The sequence below is a fragment of the Sus scrofa genome, chromosome 5 (assembly GCF_000003025.6).
Source record: "Sus scrofa isolate TJ Tabasco breed Duroc chromosome 5, Sscrofa11.1, whole genome shotgun sequence".
NCBI classification, from domain to species: Eukaryota; Metazoa; Chordata; class Mammalia; order Artiodactyla; family Suidae; genus Sus; species Sus scrofa.
In genome coordinates, this window is record NC_010447.5 from 76199524 (window position 1) to 76225811 (window position 26288).

At 42.9% G+C, this 26288-nt stretch overlaps 1 protein-coding gene across 1 annotated transcript in view; it reads left to right on the top strand.

The window, feature by feature from the left end:
• The window catches only part of ANO6 (anoctamin 6), a 224646-nt gene that overhangs the window by 87096 nt on the left and 111262 nt on the right, over window positions 1-26288 (top strand). The window contains 1 exon segment of the mRNA XM_005655713.3: window positions 6775-6854. Coding sequence (XP_005655770.2) covers window positions 6775-6854 — 80 coding nt within the window.

The following is a 26288-nucleotide window of genomic DNA, read 5'->3' on the forward strand; positions in this document are numbered from 1 at the left end:
GGTATAGGACTGTCAGGCAGATCATGAGACATCCTGCCCAATCTGGATATGTGAACACATCTTCATTCCTAAGGTGATATAGGCCTTTTTTCTTTTTAGGGTGCCTCTGGCAGATGGCATTTCCTAGGCTAGGGGTAGAATTGGAGCTGCAGCTGCAGGCCTATGCCACAGCTGTAGAAACGCGGGATTGCAGCAGTACAGGATCCTTGACCCACTGAGAGAGGCCAGGATTGAACCCACATCCTCACGAACACTGTGTCAGGTTTTTAACCCACTGAGCCACAGTGGGAACTCCTAGGCCATTCTTTAACATTTCTTTGATTGCACATTCAACTAGATCATGGAATTTTCCCAGTGACAGTTTCTGTACCCTCTTACTCTCAGAATTTGTGCTTATGTCACTAGCTCCAGCCTTGGCACATGAGTATCTTTATCCACATGCCAGAATATTACATTTGTTTGTTTATTTTATGGAGCTTTTCCATTAATTCCTTTAATTGTGAATGCTATATCAATTTCTCCACATTTTTTTATGATTTGTTTTTGTTTTTCAAGATATGTTAGCCTGTTTTTACTACTTTTTTAACTTATACTCACATTGCTATTTTAATTCCTTATCAAATTATATTTAGCGTCAGGGGGCCCCTTGGAATTACTTAGAGCAGCTTAGGAGATATTAGTATATTCAAAAAGATGTCCAATTTTGGAATCAGACAAATTCACATTTCCATTGTGTCACCTCTAGTGGTTGACGTCAGGCAACTACCTCCAACTTTTCATCCTCTGTGAGAATAAAAAGAAGGTTAAGTAAGGTCAGAGCTTTAAGTGCCACGCACATAGTAACACAGGAAATTTAGGAAATTTCCGTTTACATTACTTCATATCACATGATATGTTATGATTAGGTTCTGTGTACATGAACTTCATTTAGATTTAGATAGTGTTTATCTAAAAGTATTTACAACTTGCTTTTGAATTGTCATTTGTATTCTTTGCACAACCTGTGAGATAACCAGGGCAAGTCATTTAATCATTAGTTTCTGATAAATGAGAATATGTTTGATTGCTCAGGATCATGCAACTAAGTTGCAAATCAACCCAATCAACCCTTTAAGCCCTGCCCAGTGCTCTTTGCACCAGGATGTGGTCTGTTTTATCCATTGTCTCTCATATACTTGCTGTCTCTGACCATTTCAGCCACAACCAATCACCGTAAAGAATGTCATTTGGACCCAGTGACCTGCCATGCCAGTGCTGTAAGTTAGATAAAGTATGGATACCTAATTCTGATAACTTATGGCCGGGACACTGCTTATCAGACACTTTGGGTCTTACCCATGAGTTTCCCCAGAGGTCATTTTGTGTTTTCTGATGGATAATAGATTATCTAAGTTATAAAATGTAGATAATGGCTCTTTTTATTGGCTCTTCTACGTAAATCTCAATCATCTTTGCTGTAGTTATCGCTCCATTTTTGCAATTGGGATGATTTCCATCTCTCAGTGATAGACAAGTAATCATGTGAACTACAACTGTCTCAGGAGGTTTCCACTGTTCTCCTTATTAACCCATTAATGTGACTGGACTTCTAGACATTTCTGTGAGGCCCCTCATGTATGTCCGAACTAGTACCACCAACGGCTTTATTACTTTAATCTTACGATAGTAGCTGCATTAATGTAAAGTTTTTAAAATATTTTTCTTTCATTTTAAACTAATTGTTATGCAATTAATTACTATTAAATTTAGGAAAAGTAAATATTTAATGGATTTCTCTTGACCATATCCTCAATTATTTGAGTTTTGCCTATAGTAAACCAGTTGATATATGTTTTCTTTGGTATTCTTACAATACTCCCATTAGTCTGCTTAGCCTAGCACTGACTAATTATCCTAAAATTAACATTTATAATGTCTCAAATTCATCTCCTCAAGAAGAGAGAACTTTGGGTTCTTCTTGGTATCCTCAGAGCCTAAGAACCCAATGACTGTGCAAAATATGTATAGTCAATGACTGTTTCTTGAACTTGACTTTAATTGAACTTTATATGGCATCCATACAAAATTTCATTGACATGTCAAGACCAAAGATTTTTCACATTAGAATAACCAGTTTTCAGTTCTCTCAGCAGCTTTTTGATGAAGAAATAACATAGCAGTGCCAAAAGCTTTTTTATATTCCAAGGGCCAAAATGAAATAAACCAATCATGATGCCATTCAAGGTGGTACTTCTGTTGTATAAAGCAAGGCGTTATGGCAGTACTAAAAATGCATTTCAAAATATTACATTTAAAGATGACTTCCACAGGGAGTTCCCTGGTGGTGCAGAATGGGTTAAGGATCCAGCATTGTCACTCCTGTGGCTTGGGTCACTGCTGTGTCATAGGTTCAGTCCCTCACCCAGGAATATCCTCATGGTGTAGGTGCAGCCAAAAAAATGACTTATCTAAATAAGAAAATAAAATTAACATTTTTGCCTTTATATAATTTTTTTCTCTGACTCTGCACGTATTTCGATACAAAGCCCTCAAAAGTGTCACCTTTTGACTCTTACTTTGGCTGAGAAATGAACTTTTCAGCTGCATTAGATTACCAGAAATGAGAATATCAAAGAGTAACTGGAGCCCCTTAGTAGGGAAGTATAATTATCATATTAGCATCATAAATCATTTGCTTCTCAGTACTATATTAGGTCATGAGAGCAACAGCTGCAGCTTTGTTCTTACCTAGCTGATGTCTCAATAAAACCATTTCTGTTTTAGTCACTGAAATTTACAGTTTCTCCTTTGTGTTGACATTAACCAGTGAATCTATTAGTTTCCATTACCAGCAGAATAACTGAAACTATAAATAGTTCTATAGTTTCTCTCACAAATCCTGTCAAGCTGCGTAGATGCTTTTAATTTGATAGGACATCTGGGTAATACATCTTCTTTCTCCTCTGTCTTTAGGCAAAATTTGTACTTTCGTAAGCCTATCCTTTCATTAAAAAGAGAAAATAGCAGCTCTCTCCCATCTGTTGACCCCAGATATGTAGCAGATAAACTGGGCATCTCTTTGTAAAGGAATCCAGATAAGATGCAGAAAGCAGGCACGTCACTCTGTCAGATTTACGGTACTCATTTAAAAGAATACCTGTGGAATTATGGTTCATTGACTTTCTAGTTCTGCCAGAAAAAAAAAAAAAAAAAAGAATCATGAGTACCACAGATACAATTTTTTAATATCTGTCTTAATGCTACAAAAAACTTAGGTCTTTTCTTCTTACTGTAAACCAAGCTGCAAAACACCCATTTGAAACCCACCCCCTCATAGCCACTAGTCCAAACACATTTTAGCAAGTTTTCAAGGTGGTTTGAAGAATGTAATTAACTTGGAGAACTGTTGTTCTGATGTTGGCATAACCAGTTTATTATCTTACAATTCCCTGAGTGTGACAGACTGTGCAGTAATTGCCCCCCTGGAGTTTTCAGGGACAAGCACCTTCATTTCGGCTCTGGTTGCAGCTCTGCAAGCCCTGGCTCTCCTCATCTGTTTCCTATTTCTTCGCTGGCTCGTGTTTAGGGGTCCTGTGATGAACTCAGTTTTTCAGACGAGTTGGAATCGCTTGCTGGTGTTGTCTTTTCTGCTGGCATTGTCAGTTCATAGGCTTACAATGTTGTGAGTTTAGTGGGCAAGATTCCGAGTGAACCTCATATCTAATCCTGCTATTGGATGCTTCCCAGCAAGGTGCCAAACCTAAGGAGCAGAGTTGATGACTGATGTTTCGGTTTTGTTAAACAATCCATTCGAGAGCTCTTATGACTCTCACCTAGATGTGCCCAGCTTTCTTTTGGGGCACTGAAGGGAATTTTTCTGGAACAATAGGAGCCCCTTTTCTTTCACAAAAGCCTCTAATGGATTTTTTTTTAAATTAATATGCGATTAAAAAGTCACTACAAAGCTAACATCACACTTCATAAAATTAAAAGTGATTTAACAGAACCTAATGCTTATTCCATACTCAGTCTCCCTAGTTTTGATAAATATGTCTTTTACAGCTGGTTTGTCCAAGTCAGGATCCAGTTGAGCACCACGTATCACTAATGGTTGTGGTGATATGAAGATTTATAGTAAGAAGCATGTATTTGATCTTGATTTGGGGCACAGAGCTCCTTTTTTTAAACTCTTGGACTTTCCTAAGTGATGATGGAGATAAAAGTGCTTATGGTAATGAGGTGCTTGGACAGCCCCTTGGTGACCAAAGGAGTGAGGGCTGGCTGCCGGAAGACCCACCAAGTGATTAGAGGGTAGAAACGTTCAGTTCCACCCCTGACTGCACCCTCCTCACAAGGGAGAGAGGCAAGCGGAATCTGTTGCCAATGGCCAGGGATCATTAATCCATCATGCTCCAATAATGACGCCTCCATAAAAACCCAAAAAGACAGGGTTTAGAGAGCTTCCGGTTGGTGAACACGTGGAGAGGTGGGGCGTGGCGCACCCAGAGAGAGCACAGAAGCCCTGCGCCTCTTCCCACACACCTTGGCCCCGCGCCTCTTCATCTGACTCTGCATCTGTATCCTTTGTAGCACCTTTTATAACAAACTGGTAAATGTAAGTAAATGTTGCTCCAAGTTCTGTGAGCCACTCTTGCAAATTAAATGAACCTGAGGAGAGGGTGATGGGACCTCCAATTTATAGCCAGTAGTCAGAAGCCCAGGTAACAACCTGGACATCTGATTGGCGTCTGAAGTGGGGGCAGTCTTGAGCCCTTAACCCGCGGAATATGATGTTGTCTTCGGGTAAATAGCGTCAGAGCTGAATTAATTGTTGGTGATGTGGGAGAAAATACACATAGGAGTTGTGTCTTTTAGGGCTCTTTTAGTTTTTTAATTTATTTTTAATAATGGATGCTTTTATTTTATTTTATTTTTCATCTTGCCTGCAGCATGTGGAAGTTCCCAGGCCAGAGATTGTACCCAAGCCACAGTCAAGGATACAGTGTTGGATCCTTAACCCACTAGGCCAACAGGGAACTCCCCTTAGGGATTTTGATATCTAACAGTCTACTTTTTTTTTTTTTTTTTGTATTTTTGTCTTTTTAGGGCCACACCCGTGGCATATGGAGGTTCCCAGGCTAGAGTTCTAATCGGAGCTGTTGCTCCCGGCCTACACCAGAGCCATAGCCATGCCATATCAGAGCCGCATCTGTGACCTACATATACCACAGCTTATGGCAACACCGGGTCCTTAACCCACTGAGCAAGGCCAGGGATCGAACCCACAACCTCATGGTTCCTAGTTGGATTGTTTCTGCTGTGCCACGATGGGAACTCCTGTCTAACAGTCTACCTTTTTCATGTCATTGATTTGTGGAAGAGGCTGGACCTCATGATAAATGAGATTGTTTATTTAAATTTATTTAAATGTTTAATATTTTAATATTTAAGAATATGTATGTAAATTTATTTAATTAGAATTACATGGTGACACGTAATTAATATAATCCAATACTTAATATAATTAATATATAATCCAGTACTTAATCAGTATTCAAATTTTCCCAATTTATTTTTAAGTCTTTTACATCTGAATTGTTTAAACCAAGATCCAATCCAGAACCAAACACTGCAAATCATTATTTTATTCTCTTGGTATCTTTAAATCTGGAACAGTCCTTTTATTCATGTCAGGAACTTGTTTGCAAGATAAGACTAGTGCCTTGCATGGAGTTCCCGTCGTGGCTCAGTGGTTAATGAATCCGACTAGGAACCATGAGGTTTCGGGTTTGATCCCTGGCCTCGATCAGTGGGTTAAGGATCCGGTGTTGCCGTGAGCTGTGGTGTAGGTTGCAGACACGGCTCGGATCCCGCGTTGCTATGGCTCTGGGGTAGGCCGGTGGCTATAGCTCCAGTTCTACCCCTAGCCTGGGAACCTCCATATGCTGCGGGAGCGGCCCAAGAAAAGGAAAAAATAAATAAATAAAGATCACGCCATTTGAAAAATTTAAAAAAAAAAAAAAAAAAAAAGACTAGTGCCTTGCAGAATGACCCACCTTCTGGATTTGGTTCCTTTATCTAACAATGAGCTGTACAATATGGTAGCAGTTAGTCCCATGAGGTCAGTGATTGAAATGTGGCCAGTCCAAACTGAGGTATGTTGTCAGTATAACAAGCACATTGGGTTTCTAAGACTTAGTACCAAAGAAATATAAAGTGTTCCACTGATCATTTTTTATATGGAATACATGTTGAAATGATAATCTCGGTATATCAGGTCAAATAAATCTTTTTACAACAATTTCTCAGATTTCTTTTTCATTTTCTTAATGTATCTACCAGAATATTGTTTTGGCTCCCAGTATATTTCTATTAGATAGTGCTATTCAACAGATTTTTAAAACAGAAAATGACTACCCTAAAATGACGCCGCATCAGTTCCCTGAGACATAGTAGATAAAAAGAACATTAATAGGCTAAAGTGTTGCTGAGCTAGAATTTTATAACATTTGGTTGCTGTGTCCTTCCATGTAGAAGTTAAGTGATTTTCCATGGTAGATCCAGCCTAGAGCATTTTAAGACCCAGTTTCCTACAAGCATGGCACTGTCCAGCAGAAGAAATAGCTGCTGAGGGTTTTGAGGGTCCCTGATAGCTGAAAGCCTTAAATAATGCAAACCTGTAAAGGTGCCCCTGACACTAAAAATAGTTGTTAAGCCAGTGGTGCCAATTTAAAAGCAAAACAGTTTGTGAGCCAATGAAAGTTCATGCTCATTTCTTTGTTTGTTTGTTTTTAGTCTTGGAAAATCTTGAACAGAGAAGCGTCTCCGGTTTTGGAACACTGGGAAGTCAGCAGGATTTCCAAACCCCAGAGTTTGTGAGTACTAATTATGCTATCTTAAATTTGTATTCATTGGCTAGAGGTTTCTCACAAAGTGGAGAAAGGGGTTTTGTGTGTGTCTGTGTGTGTGTGTGTGTTGTGTGTGTGTGTTTTAATGAAGTCTTGCCTTTAGTGGCTCCAGATCTGGCACAAGTCCCACTTGCAGTGACTGTGTGTGCAAAGCTCTGGTCCTTTGGGGAACAGGTCACTAACTGCAGTGTCCTGCCTTCATCTGCTATAAGCTTGCTCGTCACACTCCTTGTAATCACAGATAGGAACTCGTTCTGCAGTTAAAATAGCATTGTGTTTCGGAAACCCCCTCTTCATTCACTTCAAACCCCCTATCTACCAGTTTCTGCTGTCACTCACTCTGGAAACCAGGCTTGACTGAGCACGTGCAGGTACATTGACCAATTGGACTTCTGTTTCATTCTGGAGCCTTCAGTCACACAACCTATATGGCTGTATCTTGGAGGGCTAGGATGATTCTATTGGTTGTTTCTGCTAAGAAGAGAACTAAATGCTCTCACTAAATTAGACTCATTAAAGATTAGCCATGGTTCTTACCCTCAAGGAATTAAAAATCTTATTAGATGCTACTATGATTTTATTAATGCCTTGTTTAAAGAAAATTAAGCACATAGGATGCCTGGTGCAGAATGTCCTTACTCAATCGATTTTATATTAAGCTCATTTGGAGAGGAGGATGGAAAGAAGTGTTTCTCTGACTCATATACCATGTTATTGCACCAGATGTGTAAGGAACGCGTGCCAGGATCCACCTCGATTTGCTGATTTTTGCCCCCTGCTGCAAATGGCTTGTCTACCACATCAGCAATGGGAAAATCATTTTTTTAAGTTTATTTCCAGTGTATGATATGTAGCTGCCACTCCAGTAATTGGCAGAGCACAATTATATTATTGATAACAGGAAAAAAACCCATGATGTGCTATTCCTCTTCTCACTCACTCTTTTTGTGGATTGCCCACTCAATGCAGCCAAGAGGAAGGCAACTAGGCAGTGCTCTGGACTGAAAAGGGATTGCACAGGAGACTCTGTGCACACTGCCATTTTATTTCAAAGTGCGGGACTCCTGTGGTGTACTCGCAGATTGCCTACTGCGAAAATCACTTGGATATAATAGAAGGACAAAGTATTCAATGACTTCCCTATTATATTCAATGAGATTTTCAGCGAAGGAAAATTGTAGCTGCTCACCAGTATCCCTGCCTCTTAAAGTAGCAGAGCCGTTTTGTGGTTTTTCTGACTTCTGCTGTTACAGCCCCAAAGCAGACCTGACACACTTCACATTGGAATGTGATAGTAGTACAGACTCAGGGACTTGGCCTTTTTCCTGTTTTGTTCTTTTCTTTTCTTTTTTTTTCCGTTTTAGGACCATGCCTGAGGCATATGGAAGTTCCCAGCCTAGGTGTCCAATCGGAGCTGTTGCTGCCGGCCTACACCACCGCCACAGCAATGCAGGATCCAAGGCACATCTGCAACCTACACCATAGCTCAAGGCAATGCCAGATCCTTCACCCACTGAGTAAGGCCAAGGATTGAACCAACATCCACTTGGATACTAGTCGGGTTCCTAATCCACTGAGCCACAATGGGAACTCCCTGTTTTGTTATTTTCTAACTGCTTTGGCCAAAAATCTTTCAGCAACATTTGTAATCTAAAAAGAGTTGCATTCAATAAGATGTGGGTGTGCCTGGTGAACACGTATGTAGTTCACACCAGTTGCCTATGTGAAAATACATTTCTGCAGAACAAATTTTAGTGTATGATGATGTTTGAGACTGAGTGTATAATGATGCCTCAGCAGTGTCTTTGCCATAGTCCACACTGGTAATTACACCGGTCACCTCCCGCCTGTAGCATGAACCGCTTCACTTTTACCTCTTCAAGGTGCGAAATCTGGCTAGAATGACCAGGGGTGGAACTCAAGGGTCACAGAATATGCTGCCTGTTTTGGGACATTTGTCTTAACAATGCATCTCAGAATACTCATGCTAAAAAGGAGATTTTTAGGCTCAATCCCCATGTTTTATGTCATGCCTCAAGGATATTTAGAATCATTTCTTTAGACCACGTTAATCACAGTTTCCTTATATGTGTGTTTGACATCAGATCTCTAGATCCTGGCTGGTGTCTTTCTAATTGTGTGCTCATACTGCGTTCAGGAAGGAATCGGACATTTTCTTGTGCTTCATGGATTTTCTCACATCTGATGCTCACTGCCCGCCCCTTCTCTGTGCAACACCTATGGGGCTGCTTGCATTTCCTCATCAGCATCACGGTAGCCTGTGTCCTCCCAGTTACACAGTAAACATGTATTTCCCGCACTGCTGTCTCCATGGTAAACAAACAGAAGGTATAGAAGCTGCCTTGAGAGCAGGGTCCTCCAGGGAATCAGGCATGATATTGAAGGGAAGCCTCTTTTGGAGGCAGAAAGTTACAGCATCAATGAAAGCGGGTGGCTCCGGTTGGGTGGGCAGGCGTATTGGTCACATGCCAGGACAAAGCCAGGTAAGTTGTTCCAAACCACAGTTTTAAATTAGAAACAGGGACGGCAGTACAAACTGGGAGCAAAACGAACTCAAAGGCAAAGCAAAATTAAAAACAGCAAAGACAGAGAGGAATAAAAGAAGCTGGGACATCAGTGCACTGTCCTCTGTGTGGCATTTTGGAGGGTCCAGCTGCAGTTTGCTGAGTTGAACTGAAATAATGCAAGGCATAGACCGTGTTTGCTCAGGTCTTATCCTCAAATAGTTCATATGTTAGAAGGATCAAAGCCCTGTGTTTTTATACAACAGAGTGTATTTATAGAGTTTGGCCAAGAGGGAGAACAAAGTTCCTATCATTATTAATTTGTTTCCTGCAGCATTTCTGTTTTTCTTTTCATTTGAAACAAGGCCTGCGTGCAGTGCCTGTTGCCTGGGTTTGGGGCGTAAGTGCATTAAAGGGTTCCTGCATCGCTCCGGTGTCTAGTTGAACAAAGTCAGTATGTTGCTGTATAGTCTGTGTAGATCAGGGCAGGTAATTGCTGTTGTGAACCCCTGCTGTACCTGAAGACAGCGGCCCACTTTGAAGGGCCCACAAGTTTAGGGCGGAGCAGAGACATGGGGTGTATATGTGTTTGCTGCCTGAGCTCTGGTGAGGAGCTGGAACCCTGTTGAAACTGGACAGAGACTCACTGCCAGGTGGAGGGGATGTATAGGTGAGGGTCAAGGTGAGAGGGACCTGGCTAAATGCTGACCTTACAGAAGGTCACTCAGTGATTTCACCGTGGCGAAAAACCATCTCAATTGTAGTTCAGGTTTTTGTTTAAGCACGATGAAAATCTGTTTGGTAACCTGCTTTATTAATGGGATATTTTATCCTGAACATTTCCCCATGCCATTTCCCCCTCAGTTTTATTGAGATATAATTGACATGTAGCATATTGTTCGTGTGAATTGTACAGCCCCATGCTGCTGATTTTCTCTCGCATTGATAGCTTCTCTGACATTTTCTGTTCCCTTGTGCCACCGAGCTATCATTTGTCACATTATAATTTTCAGAGCAGTTCGTTCAAATGGGATCTTGTCAAAGAAAGGGTGGCAGGGCCGGATGCTCTGGGACCATGTGATTGGGGACCATCATTTGGGGGCCCCGAAAGCAGACAGGGTGCATGATGACAGGTATCAGGATCTGAGGAAAGGGCTCAACCAAAGTGAGGCTGGAAACTGAGTACCAGGGACCCAGGTAAATTTGTGGAGTTCAGACTTAGAAGAAGAGGCTGCAGCGCTAGGCAGGCTGGTTAGCACCAGGGATGGGGAGCCACCCACATGGTGATGGGGCCGATGAAGGTGGTCCTACAGATGGCAACACACAGATGTGGGGCACGCCAGGCTCCCACTCGCTCCCAATCCCAGATGTAGGTGAGAGGAGAGGTGGTGTCCGTGCAGGGGCTCAGCAAGCATGATTCACCCTGCAGACCCCAGGTTGAGTCCCAGCCCCAAGGAAAGGGAAAAAACTGGGGATTGAGGGGTTGGAGAGGGAAAGGTTGGGTAGTGGTCATGGCTCTTTCTAGAAACCCTCCCTCTGTTGGCATTCACCCAGGAACTGACATGGGGCGGATTGCCTGAGTTTACATGGAGAGAGGGGTGGGGTACAGGGAAGAACATTGATCTAGCACTGGTGAATTTGCTTGCAGCAAGCTGGGTAGAAGCCAGGCTGTGGTCAACATGAAAACACATGGGAGGAAAGAGAAGGCTAAGGAATTTCATTTCATGGTCTAAGTCTCAATAATGATAATACCCTCTTTTCCAGCCTTTCCAGAACTGAGGTTTCTTTATGACTCTCTGGGCCTTTTAGAGGCAAGAGGATTCTTACCACCTCTTGTCTCATGCCAGCTGATGATGTTTCCGTTTGTTTTTGGCGTAAATAATAAGAAAGAGTTTAGGCTGATTAAAGAGTATTAGGATTATTACAACAGGATAAACCAGGGAAGATGATGAGAGACCACAGGATTTAAAAAAGAAAAATAGACTCAGGAAGATAAGGATTAAAGTGAAGCAAATATGTCCCCTTCGTTCAGCAATCGTGGTCAGGCAGAAAGAGAGAGGTCCGAAGAGTAATTATGCCATTTGGAATTGTGTGTAACTGGTTCCCTTTTTGAGGGACGATACTGCTTTCTAGAAGACACATTTAGAAGGGATAAGCAATGAGGTCCGACTGCATAGCATGGGGAGCTACATCCAATCTTTTGGGATAGACTGTGGTAAAAGATAGTAAAAGAAAGGGGATATATACATCTGTATGAATGGGTCACTTTGCTGTACAGCAGAAATTGGCACAGCATTGTAAATCCACCATCCTTTAAATTTAAAAAAATATAAAAAAATCAATACAGTTAATTTCCTGAAGTTCACATCCGATCGTCTTTAGATGAAAAAAGATGTGAGCCTTAAGAAAGAGTTAAAATATTAATTCATTCAACACATAGTTATTTGGTGTCTCCTATTTTAAACATAGTGGACAAAACATTTTGGTCTTACCTTTCGGTAGGCGCTAACATTTTGGTGGGAGAGACATGCAACACAAAATACATAGACTCCGTAACAGGTCACGTGGTGGTAAGTCCTTCAGAGAAGAAGAGAGGAAGGATGAGCCGTGAGCGTGGCGGAGGGAGTTGGTTCCGGTTTTAAACAAGGCATACAGGGCATGTCTCACAGAGCAGGTGACGAGCAGAAAGACCTGAAAGTGGGGTGCTGGAGCAGGCTCTTTGGAAATCTAGACGAGGAGCATTCCAGGCCGAAGGCAGAACACAAACAAAGATCTTGAGGTGGGAGTTTGTGGAATGTTAGAGGGAGTGGAAGGAGGCCCGTGTGCCTGGAGTAGAATGAAGGGTGGTGAGAGTAGACAGTGGGGACTCTATGGCGATTGTAAACACTTTGGTTTTAATCTGAATGAGTTGGGATGTTATTTGAGGATAACCCTTGGGAGAGTAACTAGGGAGGTTTGCGCAGAAGAGAGACGTTACCTGACTTCACTGATATTTTAACTGGAAAACGTTGGCCATCATGAGAAGAGGCTGTGATGGAACAGGAGCAGAAGCAGGGAGGTCTGTCGGACTTTTCAAGAATCCAAGTGAGAGGTGGCGGTGGCTTGGTCTTGAGTGTTAACTCCAGCAGCAGTGAGACCTGTTCACATCCTCAGTATGTTTTGAAGGTAGAACCAGAAGGATTGGTTGACAGATCAGACACGATGTGTTTGAGAAAGAGCAGCCAAGGATGCCTCCAAGATTTCTGACCTGGAAGACTGTGGAAGGAATAGTTGGAAGGGAGACGATTTAGAGAAAAATCGAAATTCTATTCTGGATGCGGCAAGTTTGGGACATGCAAGTGGAGAGGCTGATATGTGATCCAACTTAAAGAGAAAGCTCCAGCTAGAGATCTGGGGCTTGTCAGCACACAGACAGTATTTGAAGCTATGGGGGAGAGAGAGAGCAGCAAGGGGGCAGAGTGAGAAAGAGAAACTCAAGAAATCCTGGCCTGAGCTCTGGGGAGTTTGAATGTTTGTAGGTCAGGGAGAAAGAAGGAAGAATCAGCAGAAGAGGCTGAGAAGGAGGAACCAGTGAAGTGGAGAAAAACAAGGAGAGTCTGGGAAGCGAAATGAGCAAAGTATACAGGAGGGAGTGACCAAATGCCGCTGATGAGGATGGGAAATTAGATTTAGCAATATCGAAGAGACCTGGGAAAGAGAGCCCTCAGCTGTGGGCTGGCATCCAAAACCTCATTAGAGAGGATTCAAAACAGAACAGGAGAAGAGGAACTGGATGTGGGCATTTACGTAACACTTTTTAAAATGTATATTGAACAAGAATATAGAGAAAGGGGATATTATCTGGAAGGAGGTTAGATTGAAGAGAGTTTTTAAGAAAATGTAGTTAAGATGGCAGGAATTATTTTTTATAAAGTGATGGAAATAATCCAACTGGGAGAAAAACTCCGATGATGCAGGAGTGAGGAGGAAGAATTTCTGGAATGATGTCTTTGAGAGGGCAGGAAGAGGATGGAATCTACTCCATGCAGGAGGAGAGGTTGGCATCCACCCGAAGCTGGGGAGACGGCTCCTTAGCAGTAGGAGGAAAGCCAGCGTGTGGGGACGCAGGTGGAATTAGTTCAGTAGCTTTGCTAGTAGGAGCTTGCTGAAGTCTTTCCTTGATTGCTTCTCATTTACCAAGGAAATGGGAAGTGAGGTATTAGCTAAGATCAAGGAAGGAAAAGCGATGAGGAGATCAGAAGAGAGAGAAGACAGACCTCTGCGCCTGAGTGGACTGGGTAACGTAACATGATTGCCTGGCGACCCTGAGAGTCCACTTGAGGTTAGTGGGCATGATGGTTGCATGCTTTTCCCATTCAAGACCAGCAGCCCAGCGTTGGGGAGCAGGTGTGGAATAGGCAGAGTTTGATTTAAGTGGTTTGGGGGTTTCTCCCGGTCAGTTTTTCATTTATGTATTATAGTTATTGAGGAGCTCCCTTGTGGTGCAGCAGGCTAAGGAACTGGCCTTGTCATTGCAACAGCTTGGGTCATTGTTGTGGCATGGGCTCAATCCCTGGCCCAAGAATGTCCACATGCCATGGGCGTAGCCAAAAAAAACCCCAAAGATATTACAGTTGCTGAGTTTATATGCCGGTAACAAACCGTGGTAAGAGATTGACCCATCCAGATTCAGAAAAGTGAGGAAACGTTTTCTGATTCATATTTGTTTTCCTTGAAAACCAACAGTGCTTGGGACATTGAGCTCATTCAAAAATATTTGCTGAATTAATCGTATCTTTTCCTGTTGTTTAAATGTTATTATTAAAAAGGAATGAATGATAGGAATAGTCAAGGTAAAAAGTCAGAAGGAAAAATTGGTGCCTACCAAGGTAAAGGATGCCAAAATTTATTAATGAAAATGTTTTAAAGTATTCAGTTTTTACATAGTACTTGAGTCTTTGAGTCACTTTTATATGTGTGTTATTGAATTTATTCTCCACAGTGACCTTCTGATGTGGATGCTCTAATCTACATTTTATTGATGAGGAAACTGAGACTTAGAGTTGAGCGATATGCCTGAAGCCACAGGGTTACACTGCATAGAGGTCTTAACAATTCAAGTCCATTGCCCTGGGCTGTAAAACACAGCCATCTTAGCCTTGAAAGGAACTCTCCTTTCTTTGTGTTTTATGTTTCATTATTAACTTTCTTTTCATTAATAATGATGACTCTTTGGCCCCATTTTAGAATCTCATTTAATCTTACAGGGCCTACAATCTGTAAGCTTACAAGCTCTGAATTACATGAAAAATAGATTTTTTAAAAAATAGCAAGACAAGGGAGTTCCCGTTTCGTGGCTCAGTGGTTAACGAACCTGACTAGGGTCCATGAGGACGAGGGTTCGATCCCTGGCCTCGCTCAGTGGGTTAAGGATCCGGCGTTGCCGTGAGCTGTGGTGTAGGTTGCAGACATGGCTCAGATCCAGAGTTGCTGTGGCTCTGGCGTAGACCGGTGGCTACAGCTCCAATTTGGCCCCTAGCCTGGGAACCTCCATATGCTGTTGCCAGTGTGGCCCTTCAAAAAAAAGACCAAAAAGACAAAAATAGCAAGACAAGGAAGGGTAAGAGAGTTGCAGGGTGTTTGCAGGAAGAACCCAGACACAAGGAAAGTGAGACAGGAGGATCAGTAGATTTAGACCTAGAGCTCCCTTCATGGCTTAGTGAAAATGAATCTGACTAGGAAGCATGAGGTTGAGGGTTCAATCCCTGGCCTCACTCAGTGGGTTAAGGATCCATTGTTGCCATGAGTTGTGGTGTAGGTTGCAGACGGGGTTCGGATCCTGCGTTGCTGTGGCAGCTGTAGCTCCAGTTGGACCCCTAGCCTGGGAACCTCCACATGCCATGGGCACAGCCCTTAAAAGCAAAAAAAAAAAAAAAAAAAAAAAAAAAAGGAAAAGAGATTTAGACCCTAGTGGGGCTCAGTAACTTTTGGAGGTTGGGGTTTTGGAGAGAGTAAACTGGAAAAAGAGGAGGTAGCGTTGAAGAGTCTGGCGTTTAGAACTGAGGGAGGGGTTTTAACTGGTACAGACTGGGTCTGGGGTGTGAGCACTGGAACGTGGGGCTGCGGCAGGGCAGATGCATGGGTAGGTGGATAGGGTTATCCCCAAGGTTTACGACAGGAGTAGTGTGTTGGAGAAGTAACAGAACTAAGGCTTAAATCTCCAAGCAATAAGAAGCAGTGGCTGGAGAACCAGTAGATGGCTGTAAAGCGAGACCCACCAGAGAGGGAGGAGGGAAATCTGGAGAGTGACTGGACAGCAGCCCAGAAGCCCGTCAAGCGGTGCATAGTTTCAGGTGTGTGTAGGGAGCATCCTCTCAGCATGTCTCAACCTCAGCAGCACTGACATTTGGGGTTGCATTTCCCCTTGAGAGGGGGAGCTGTCCTGTGCCCCATAGGGACATCCCTGGCTTCTTCCCATGAGATGCAAAGGACCCTCTCCCCAGCTGTGACAACCAAGTATCTGTGACATTGCCATATGTTTGCAGGGTCAAAATGGTCCCCACATGAGAACTGCTGAGTGAGCTAAAACACTGAGAAGGCATCGACGTCACAGGTGTCCTCTAAATGGGTGCTCCTCGAATCCAGATTAGAATGGACGTTGGAATGAGAAGGCGACAGGGAAGTAGAAAATACGAACCTCTCTTTCAAGGATGGAGCTAGAGACTGAGAGAACTGGAGGAGACTCTGAGGGCCAGGGATGGTCTCCTTCTGGCAGGTGGAGACACTTGAGCAAGTTTTAATGTCGATGGGAAGGATCCAGATGAGAGGAAGAGTTGACTCTAGAGAAAAAGGGTGCCTCGGAAAAGGGCTGTGGCACAGTTTGCGGAGGTGGAGGAATCCACCTCGAGGAGGAGGGCCCGCTCTCCCGCGGGACAGGTGCGGTGGGCTGATGCTGTTGCCTTATGGATCTGATGAAGAGAAGCTGAGGGCGTTCCCGCCTGGCAGCTTCAATTCTCAGCTGCTGAGAGTGAAGAGAGCGTTGAGGGCGAAGAGGTGGCACTTTGAAGTCACTGGGGGCCAGGGGGCAGGCCGACCTGGAGGCACCTAGAAAAAGTTCTTAGCTTTCTGGGCAGTGGGGAGGGCCCACGTGGGGCAGAGGAGTCTGAACTGACAGTGGAACTGAGGCAGTCTGCTGTGGCCTTTCTCCAGCATCCCTCAGACACTGAGAAAGCAGATGGCAGGCGTCAACTGGAGGTGGGGCTTGGCTCGATGGCCATGAGGGAAAGAGCCTTGGCAGGAGTGTTACTCAAAGGATGAACTGGGAAATGTAATCTTGGAAAAGGAGGGGAGAGAAGAAACAGGATCTGCAGATTGAACAGAAAATGTCGTGGAGCCTCTGAGGTCACTGTGAAATAAGAAGATGTTGTGTTCAGAAAGGGAGAGTCTTTTTTTGTTGTTGTTATTTCCTCAGTACAATTTTTTTTTCCTACTGTACAGCATGGGGACCCAGGTACACATACATGTATACATTCTTTTTTCTCCCATCATCAGGCTCCATCATAAGTGACTAGACAGAGTTCTCAGGGCTACACAGCAGGATCTCATTGAGTAGCGACTTTGAAAGGGAAAATTTTCAAGTGCTGACAAAGTCCAGCGTGGGACCATGGCAGTTGATGCATGAAAGGGAGAGGTCTCCAGAGATCAGGAGTCAAGTTGCCAAAGGGCCAAGGTGCACTGATCACGTTTGCAGCTGTAGGTGTCTTTCTGGTCTGATGGAGGGACTCTGGAATGTAGAGGGAAATATGAACTAGGGCTGGATTTCAGTGAACCAGGAGCAGGAGCTGGAAAGAGATACTAGGCTCTAGGAACTCTAAAAGTATATTCTGTTTTCATGGACCTAAAAGGAACTGTTTTTTTCTAGAGCTTTGGAGAGTAATGGTGTAGAACCAGGAGAGTGTCAGTCTTATTTCTTTGCCCTGAGTTGTGGATGGTATGAGAGAAAAATCAGAGCCAGCTGCCCATAGGTCTGCAGATTTTTGTTTTTGTGTTTTGTTTCTTTTTTTTTTTTTTTTCTCTTGGCCACCCCCATGGCATGCAGAAGTTCCTAGGCTAGGGATTGAACCTGAACCACAGCAGTGACTAGAGCCATAGCAGTGACAATGCCAGATCCTTGATCACTATGCCACCAGGGAACTCCATGTTTTGTTTCAAAGTGGTTGGACAAGTTTTATTTCAAAATGGGATTAAGGATCCATTTTAGTCTTTGCTCCCCCCCACACACACACACTAATCGAGACTTCCTTTTGGTTATTTCTGGTCTAAGTGGCCCTGAGGCAACCAAATTGGTGCTGGGGCTGTTGAAAGAGATTTAAGGTTTGTTTTAGGGTCAGTCCAAGGTCTTCCTTGCTAATCCCAAGAAATGCAGTAAACATCCCAAAGTCTGCCTCAGTCTCCAAGGTTCTTCAGGACCCAGAAGACTGAGAGTAAAGCAGGATTCTTTCATTCAAGTGTTTCTGTACTTGGACTTACACCCTCGTGCCCTCTGTAAACAGAGAGATAGTCTTATAGCTTTTGGCGCTAAGTTCACTAGACTAAAAGAGAAAAGAAACCCAACTGAAAAAGGAAACCAACCAAAGAAACATTCGTTTGGGAAAGGGACTCTCAAAAAGGGAAAAGAAAGATAAACAGACGAGTAAGAATTTGTTAAATTGGCCTATTTGCCGTGGTAGGAATCCACAGGGCATTTTGGCATTGAAAGCTTTTTATGCATTCAGGAGAAAAAAGGTGATGGGGCGTGTGCTTCAGATGTGTGTGTGATGGAATATAGAGGGAGGGAACCTACTCGTTTGTTTTATGTAGCTGATCCAGAAGCTACCTTGGTGGATTTGTTGGCATGGGGGTGGGGGAGGGGGTGGAGGGAGGGTAGAAGCAAAAATAGGCAGTCTAAAGTCGCAAAGACCTCAGTCAGAAATTTCTTTTTGAGTCACTTTGTTGGAATCCAGAATGTATTTTCCCAGAGAAACAGTCATAAATGGTGAGTAGACTTCTAGGCCCAGTCAGACCAGGCCAGCTAAAGCCAGATGAACACAGAGTGCTAATAAATTATCATTCTACCACTATGGAAAACAGTATGGAGGTTCCTCAAAAACTAAATACAGAACTACTGTATGATCCAGCAATCCCACTCCTGAGCATATATCTGAACAAAACTTGCATTGAAAAAGATACATGCACCCCCTATGTTCATTGCAGCAATATGCGCAATAGCCAAAACATGGAAACAACCTAAATGTCCATCAACAGATGGATGGATTAAGAAGATGTGGTACATATATACAATGGACTACTACTCAGCCATAAAAAAGAATGAAATAATGGCATTTGCAGTAACATAGAGATTCTCTTAGTAAGTCAGACAGAGAAAGGCAAATACCATAGGATATCCCTTATGTGTGGAATGTAAAATATGACACAAGTTAACCCATCTACAAAGCAGCAACAGACTCAGACATAGAGAACAGAGTTGTGGTTACCGAGAGGAAAGGAGGAAGTGTGGGATGGACAGGGATTTGGGGGTTAGTAGATGCAAACTATTACCATAGAATGGATAGGTGACAAGGTCCTACTGTAGAGCCCAGGGAACTGTGTTCAGTCTCTTGGGGTAGAACATGATGGAAGACAGAGAAGAAAAATGGATATATACATATGACTGGGTCCCTGTGTATAGCAGAAATTGGCACAACACTGTAAATCAACTCTTCTTTAATAAAATAAATAAATTATCATTCCGTGCCTTAGCAATAGTCCTCTGGAACACTTAAGTCTTGTTTATTTTCTTTTTCTCCTCCATTATTACTAAAAAAGTGAGGAGAAAACTGAAGTACAGAGTGAGTGAGTTGAGGCTTATGAATAAACGCACAGTGCGATGAGTGAAAAAGAAGGGTTGAATTTTGAGTTACGTTAGACCCTGAAGAAGCAGTGATGGATCCAAAACTTGAGGAGGATCATTTGATTGCAGACGATGAACAGAGCTTATCAGCTTTTATATTACTGCTTTCGTCTTCTGCTAATGAAGGTGGCCTTTAGACGGAAACGCTGGTAAGGGCTATAGACACCCCTGTCACAGGAGGCCAGTTTGGAGAGAAATGTACTTGTTCCCAATGAGTTTAAATTTCCTGACTAGAAAAGTTATGTACGCACCAGGGTATTAAAAGAGCTTATAGATTTGCTCCTGAAACCACAGTTGGTTATCTTGAGGTAATTGGGGGGCCAGGACAAGTGCCAGAACAGTAGAGGGTGGGACACATGTGACAGTCTTCAAAAAGGGTGGGGTGGGGGAGGAATTTAGGCATAGACTAAATCCTGATAAATGGAGACACTGAAACTAGAGCATTAATCTTCAGGGAAATTAGAGCTGAGATTTTTGGTTTTTTTTTTAGCAGATGGGTTGCGATGTTAAGAAAAGGTCATCCGAAGCCAACCCAAGTTTAATAAAAATAAGTCATGTAAAAATGAGAGTACATTACCTTTTTTTTTTTTTTTTTTTTGTAATGTCCATTACTAAGCTTGTAGAATAGGAGAAACACAAAAAAGACATTTTCTGTGTTTTGAGTTTAGCAGGGTGTGGAGGGCGGGAATCACATTTAAATACAGAATGAGGAAATGTGGGCCTAGTGAGAGTGTGCTCATCAGGGCAATTGATCTTACCAAGACTGTGGACTAATGGATGGAAATCCGTTTCTCGAGGAGACAAAAATCAATATGAAGCTCCTGCTCCTAATTCATAAATATCACCTGCCTAAGGAAAGATCCTAAGAGCTGAGGCTGATGACTGATCACACAAAGAGGCTAAGTATTCAGTTAATTAAGCCCAGTATGAACAAGTGTGTAATAAGAATGTCAAAAGGTTCATGAAGATCTAGGTTGCATTTGGACCCATGTGTCAAGGGCAAAGAAGATACTAGGCTTTTCCTGTTTGGTGTCAGTAAAGCCACCTGTCTGTCTGGGCGCTCCATTTTAAGGGGAAAGGTATTGAAAGGAGAAAGAGGAGCATGGCGGTGCATCCTGACACAGGCAAGAACATAACAAGTTTAAATATTTGACAGCTGTAATAGGTGGGTGAAGTTGCAAAATGTTGTATTAAGACCCATGAATAGAATGTATATATAGGCAGATTTCCTTTCAGTAGAGTGACGTTTTATTTTTTTAATTTTTTTGTATTTTTGCCATTTCTTGGGCCGCTCCCTCGGCATATGGAGGTTCCTAGGCTAGGGGTCGAATCGGAGCTGTAGCTGCTGGCCTATGCCAGAGCCACAACAACGCAGGATCCAAGCCAAATCTGCAACCTACACTGCAGCTCACGGTAATGCCGGATCCTTAACCCTCTGAGCAAGGGCAGGGATCGAACCCACAACCTCATGGTTCCTAGTCGGATTCGTTAACCACTGAGCCATGACGGGAACTCCAGAGTGACACTGTTAGAATGAAACCACCTTAGTTCCTTGGAGTAGGTCAGATAGAGACAGACTGGCTGGAGATGATGAGGGCTTGAACATGTCAGTGGAGAGGCGTGGAAGGACACACACGTTTGAGATGGAGCAGGACTTGTTAGTTGACGGAAAGCAGGGATGAGGGCAGGACAGGATGTTCTGGGAACATTCCACTCGAGTCCATTCTGTGTGGCTCACTGATGAATCTGAGCTGCTGTCATTTGATTTTGTATCTCCCTCCTTCAACCCGTGATTATCATCAGCAGCCAAATTATGTAATTGCTTAAAACCCTTTGCTCCGTGTAACAGTGTTCGTTCTACCAGGTTTTCCTCCCCTCTTTTCAAAAACCTTTGACTGTAAAATGCTTTGTGAATTCCTGCCCCACCATATTTCCCATCTGAAATTCTGCGAGCTATCTGTTATCTGGGGGATGTCAAAATTAATTTGACAGGAACATGCATGAGGCAAGCAGGGAGCCCTGAGCATTCCCAACAAAGATGTGATGTCAGTATTTACCAAGGAACTCATTTGATTATAAGTCATCTAGAAGCATATCACAGTAATGGCCAAAAAAGCCCACAGAAGCAAGAGAATTGACTTAAAGCTGAGAGTCTGCTGGCAAATAACCTGACCGTGCCATGACCTAAAAAACAGCAGCCATGTAAAAAGTGGTAATAAAAATTTAAAGAGAAACACAGAACTTGGAGGGGAATGTATATGCAATATGAATTCACAGGATTCCTAGAAAGGAGGAGAAATGGGATTTCAGCTACAGCTCTCACTCCCGTGTTTTGAATTCTTAAGGAAGGCCTGAAGATTTTAGAAATTTAATGATTTAAAACTCTTTTATTTCTGAAGGCTCAGTAGTTAACTGTAGTTTTCCTTATTTCAACAATAATAAGAGAAAGTGCATTTTTACTATAAGTCTGAAGTGTATTCTTTATATCTGGTAAAAACCAAAAACTATAAAAATGTTTTTACCCAGATAACCCTAATGGCTCCTTCAAAAGAAAAATGCATGTACAGTTCTTTCTCCCAAGTTGCTTTCTGCAATGTAGGTTAATGTGACCTGACAGGTTGTAATAATTACTAAAGAGCATTTCCATTAATTATAATGGGTAACCCAATAATATGGATCTTTATGCTGTTAGTGTGAATAAATCAAGCCAGAACCATACTTGTAGCTGGAGTGCAATTGATTGCAAAAGTCCAAATCTTACAGAATGAAAACACATGATGAAAATTTCACCAGGTCATTCAGTGATGCCAGTGGTATCACCACTCTTTGATTCATTAGCCTTAAGTATTTTTCAAAAGTAAATATACTGTCTTGGGAAAGAGGAAGTAAGAAAGTTGAAGAACAAGAGTGAGTGAGAGGAGGTACTTCTGTGACTTTTGAGTGTTTTTTACTTTAAAAAACAACCCTCTTTTTGTAAGGAAAAGTCCTTCTGAAAGTGTCCCCAGCAAGCTGAGTGTCAGTGCGATGAAATTCCAGGGGTTGGGAACCCTCTGTTCCTCCTAGGCTCTGCTCTCAGTCCCTTGAGAAAAAAAGTCAATTTTCCCTATGACTTCAGTCTCTTATATATAAAAAGCAGAAAAATCAGCAGTCGATTTCCTCACAGGATGTCGTTCAGTGACTGCACAGCGATTGAAAAGCATTTTCGCTATCTTAAAAATGTGTTCATAAAATAATAATACAGTGAGAAGTCTCATCTAACATTTATGGATTGCCATATAGTTGGCAAAACACATTGCAGGCACGGGGCTAGCCAGCCTTGAAATGGCCACAACCCCATGTTGTTCAGCCCAGCCAAACCCCTTCTTACGCCCTTTCAGATGAAATCTGACTATGTCCGCATCAGAAAATGGTTCTCCTCTCCTTAGAAGCACAAATAGGAGTGTTTATAGCTTATGCCCCGAGAAAGTAGTTATAGGTACTTGGGTACCTACCGAGTTATCAGTGGGTTGAGAATTCATCACACCTATGATAGTCCAAAATGCCAACAGGACAGTCTATTAATAAATAAATATGTAGAGCACTTGCTAACACTTGCTGAGAGAATTTCAGTTGAACTAGGAGTTCCCATCATGGCTCAGTGATTAACGAATCCAGTTAAGAACCACGAGGTTGCGGGTTCGATCCCTGGCCTCGCTCAATGGGTTAGGGATCCAGCATCGCTGTGAGCTGTGGTGTAGCTTGCAGATGCTGCTCGGATCTGGCGTTGCTGTGGCTCTGGCGTAGGCAGGTGGCTACAGCTCTGATTCAACCCCTAGCCTGGGAATGTCTATATGCCGTGGGAACTGCCCAAGAAATGGCAAAAACACCAAAAAAAAAAAAAAAAAAGAATTTCAGTTGAACTAGAAAAAAAGAGCTATTTAAATTATGCACTATTTTGAATAAACCAATATCAGCTTCGCTAAAGTTGACAGTAAAACCTTTATCGATTTCATCCCATAATATTTATTAGTAGTGTGCTTCAAGGAACACCAAGCAGTGTGTCTTAGTGTTTACCCTCAAAGCCACGAATGGTACTGTTGCCTCTGTCCCCTGCATATTGTCTTGTTATCTGACAAATGATAGTCATGAATCTGATGCTGGTTTATTGGTTGGAAGAATGTAAGACTATGCCAGGTTTGATGTGTTCCAGTGGCACTTACAGAAAAGATGCCAGGAGAGTTGAGTTTACACCGTACTACTCAACCCCAACTGCACATCAGAATTATTAGAGAAACTTTTAAAACACAAGGGCCCAAACTCCATCTTCATGTACTAAGCTGGCTTTTCCATGTTTATATAAAGAAACTGAATATATTTATATACAGTTTACAAAGGTGACCCAAATACGCAGCCAGGTGTAAGAATCACTGCTTTAAAAAAATCAGGTTTTAGGAGTTCCCACTGTGGCTCAGCAGTTTAAGGACCTGACATTGTCTCTGGGAGGATGCAGGTTTGATCCCCGGTCTCGCTCAGTGGGTTAAGGATCTGGCATTGCTGCAAGCTACAGCATAGGTCACAGATGCAGCTCAGATCCAGTGTTGCTGTGGTATAGGCCAGCAGCGGCAGCTCCATTTCCACCCTAGACTGGTAACTTCCTTATGCTACATGTACAGCCGTAAAATCAATCAGTCAAATTTGTATTTGGAAGGAGGTGGTATAGAGCTCAGCTTTGAAGGGTACGTTTCAGTAAGTATTGAAATCAAGGTTTTAGCAGAAAACAGAACTAGTAGGATGCATACACACACGCATATGTACATGTGTGTTTCTATATTTAAATACACACATTCAGAGAGAGATTTGTTAAGGCGATTTATCTCAAGGAATCTGCTCCTGTAGTTGTGATGTCTAATCTGTAGGGCACAGTGGCAGGAAGGGCAGGGGCTGACACTGTGGTCTAGAGATGGAATTTCTTTTTCTTTTGCTTCAGTTTTTCCCTCAAGGCCAGTCAACTGATTGGATGAGTCCCACTCAGATCATTGAGAATAATTTCCTTTACTTAAAGTCATCGTAGATTTTAACCACATCTCCAGAACACTCTCATAGCCGCACTTAAATTCATCTTTGGTTGCATAAGTGGGAAGTAGAGCCCAGGCGAGCTGATGCATAAACCTCACCATCTCAGTGGATATAATCCAGGAAGGTATCTTAATAGCATGATAGAAACCAATACGTGAAAGTGGGAAAGAGTGTGGTGGGCCCAGTTCATACCGAGCAGATTGTTCTGGGGGAGTGGGAGAGGTGACGCTAGAGATAGTTGAGGGTGGAATGTTGTGGTGTTGGACTCAGGGTTTGGACTTTGAATTGAAAATCAAAGCACTGCTATAGCAGCAGCACTGTCCAGCAGCACTTTCTCTGGTGACGTGCCCATCTTTTCTGTGTCTTTGCCGTCCACCTAACTGCACATGGTTGTGGAGACACTTGAAATGTGGCCATTGAGACAGAAGAACTGAATTTTTAATTCTGTCTCTCTCTCTTTTTTTTTTTTTTTTTTTTTTTTTGTCACTTTTGGCCACCTGCACATACGGAGTTCGGGGGCCAGGGTTCAGATCGGAGCCGCAGTTGCGACCTACACTGCTGCTGCAGCAATGCTGGATCCTTAACCCACAGTGTGGGGCTGGGGATTGAACCTGCATCCCAGGGTTCCAGAGACACCGCAGATCCCATTGTGCCACAGTGGGAACTCCAGTTTCATTTTAATTCATGTAAATTAAATGGCCTCCGGCCGCTGGTGGCTCCTGTATTGGGCAGTGTATCTCTAGAGAGATCAACCTGGCAGGAGTATCTGGGAGGCACTGGAAGGAGAGACAGAAAGCAAGCAGCCCAGTGAGTGGATGACTCTGCTAGTCCCAGTGCAGGGGGAGGTGGAAGCAGGGGAAATGGGAAGGAGGAGAGAGAAAGAGAGACAGTTGAGGGAGACAGAATCAAAGTTAACCCGTGCTTGGCCCCTCATCCGTCTTTCTAGCCGTTTCTCTGCCTGCCTTCTGCTGTCCCTCCTCTTCCAGCCAAGCCCTTCCTGTCTGTCACATGTCCTCAGAGCTTGGCCCCAGCTGCTCTTTGCTCACCTGCTCTTCTCACACCCCCTTCTCAGCTTCCACTGCAAGGTCTGTGTTGACGACTCCCAAGTTTATTCTTGCAGCCTCTCATCTTTCCTTTCAACCTCAGACCCCTCGTATCTCCACTTGGAAATCTCACAGGCGCTTCATCCTCCCCTCTGAATCATATTTCTCCTCCAGTTTTCTGAACGTTGGCAAAGGTAGTCTTCATCCTCTCAACTGCTGAAGCCAGAAACCTCGGAATCCCCGTAACCCCGTGCTTCCTTTGACCTGCTGATCCGCTCACCGCCCTTGCTCTTCCCCGAACCCTCAGTCTCCACATTCCCACTTTTGCCACCCAACGGTCCACTGTCTGAGCAGTTCCCTTAAAAACAGAAATCATTTCATTTCTTCTGTGGTGTGTAATAGAATCCCCCCCCCCTTGCCTTAGCTGTCATACTGCTAAATGTCATGGGATAAAGGGTTAATTAATTTCAGTTGATTTATTTAATAATATTTATCCATTTAACATTTCTATAACCCTGTTAAGCAGGTACAATTGAGAAATTTCATTGAAATATCCCTCGGGGCATATATTCTAATGAGAGAGACACAGACATTAATCAACTAATTACACAAATCATTAGACAATTAAAATCGTGAGATGTGACATTTAAAGACAGGTATAAGGTGCACTGAGGGAAAACGAGGGGGAGACCCGATCTCCCAAGAAGGTCAGGGAAGGGCTCCATAGAGAGGAGTGAGCAGAGAAAGGGAGATTCTAACAAGTGGGAACTACAGGTGCAAAGATGGGTGAAATACTTCACTTTAATGGAACACAACATAGCATTCAAAACGTTAATGGAATATAGTAACT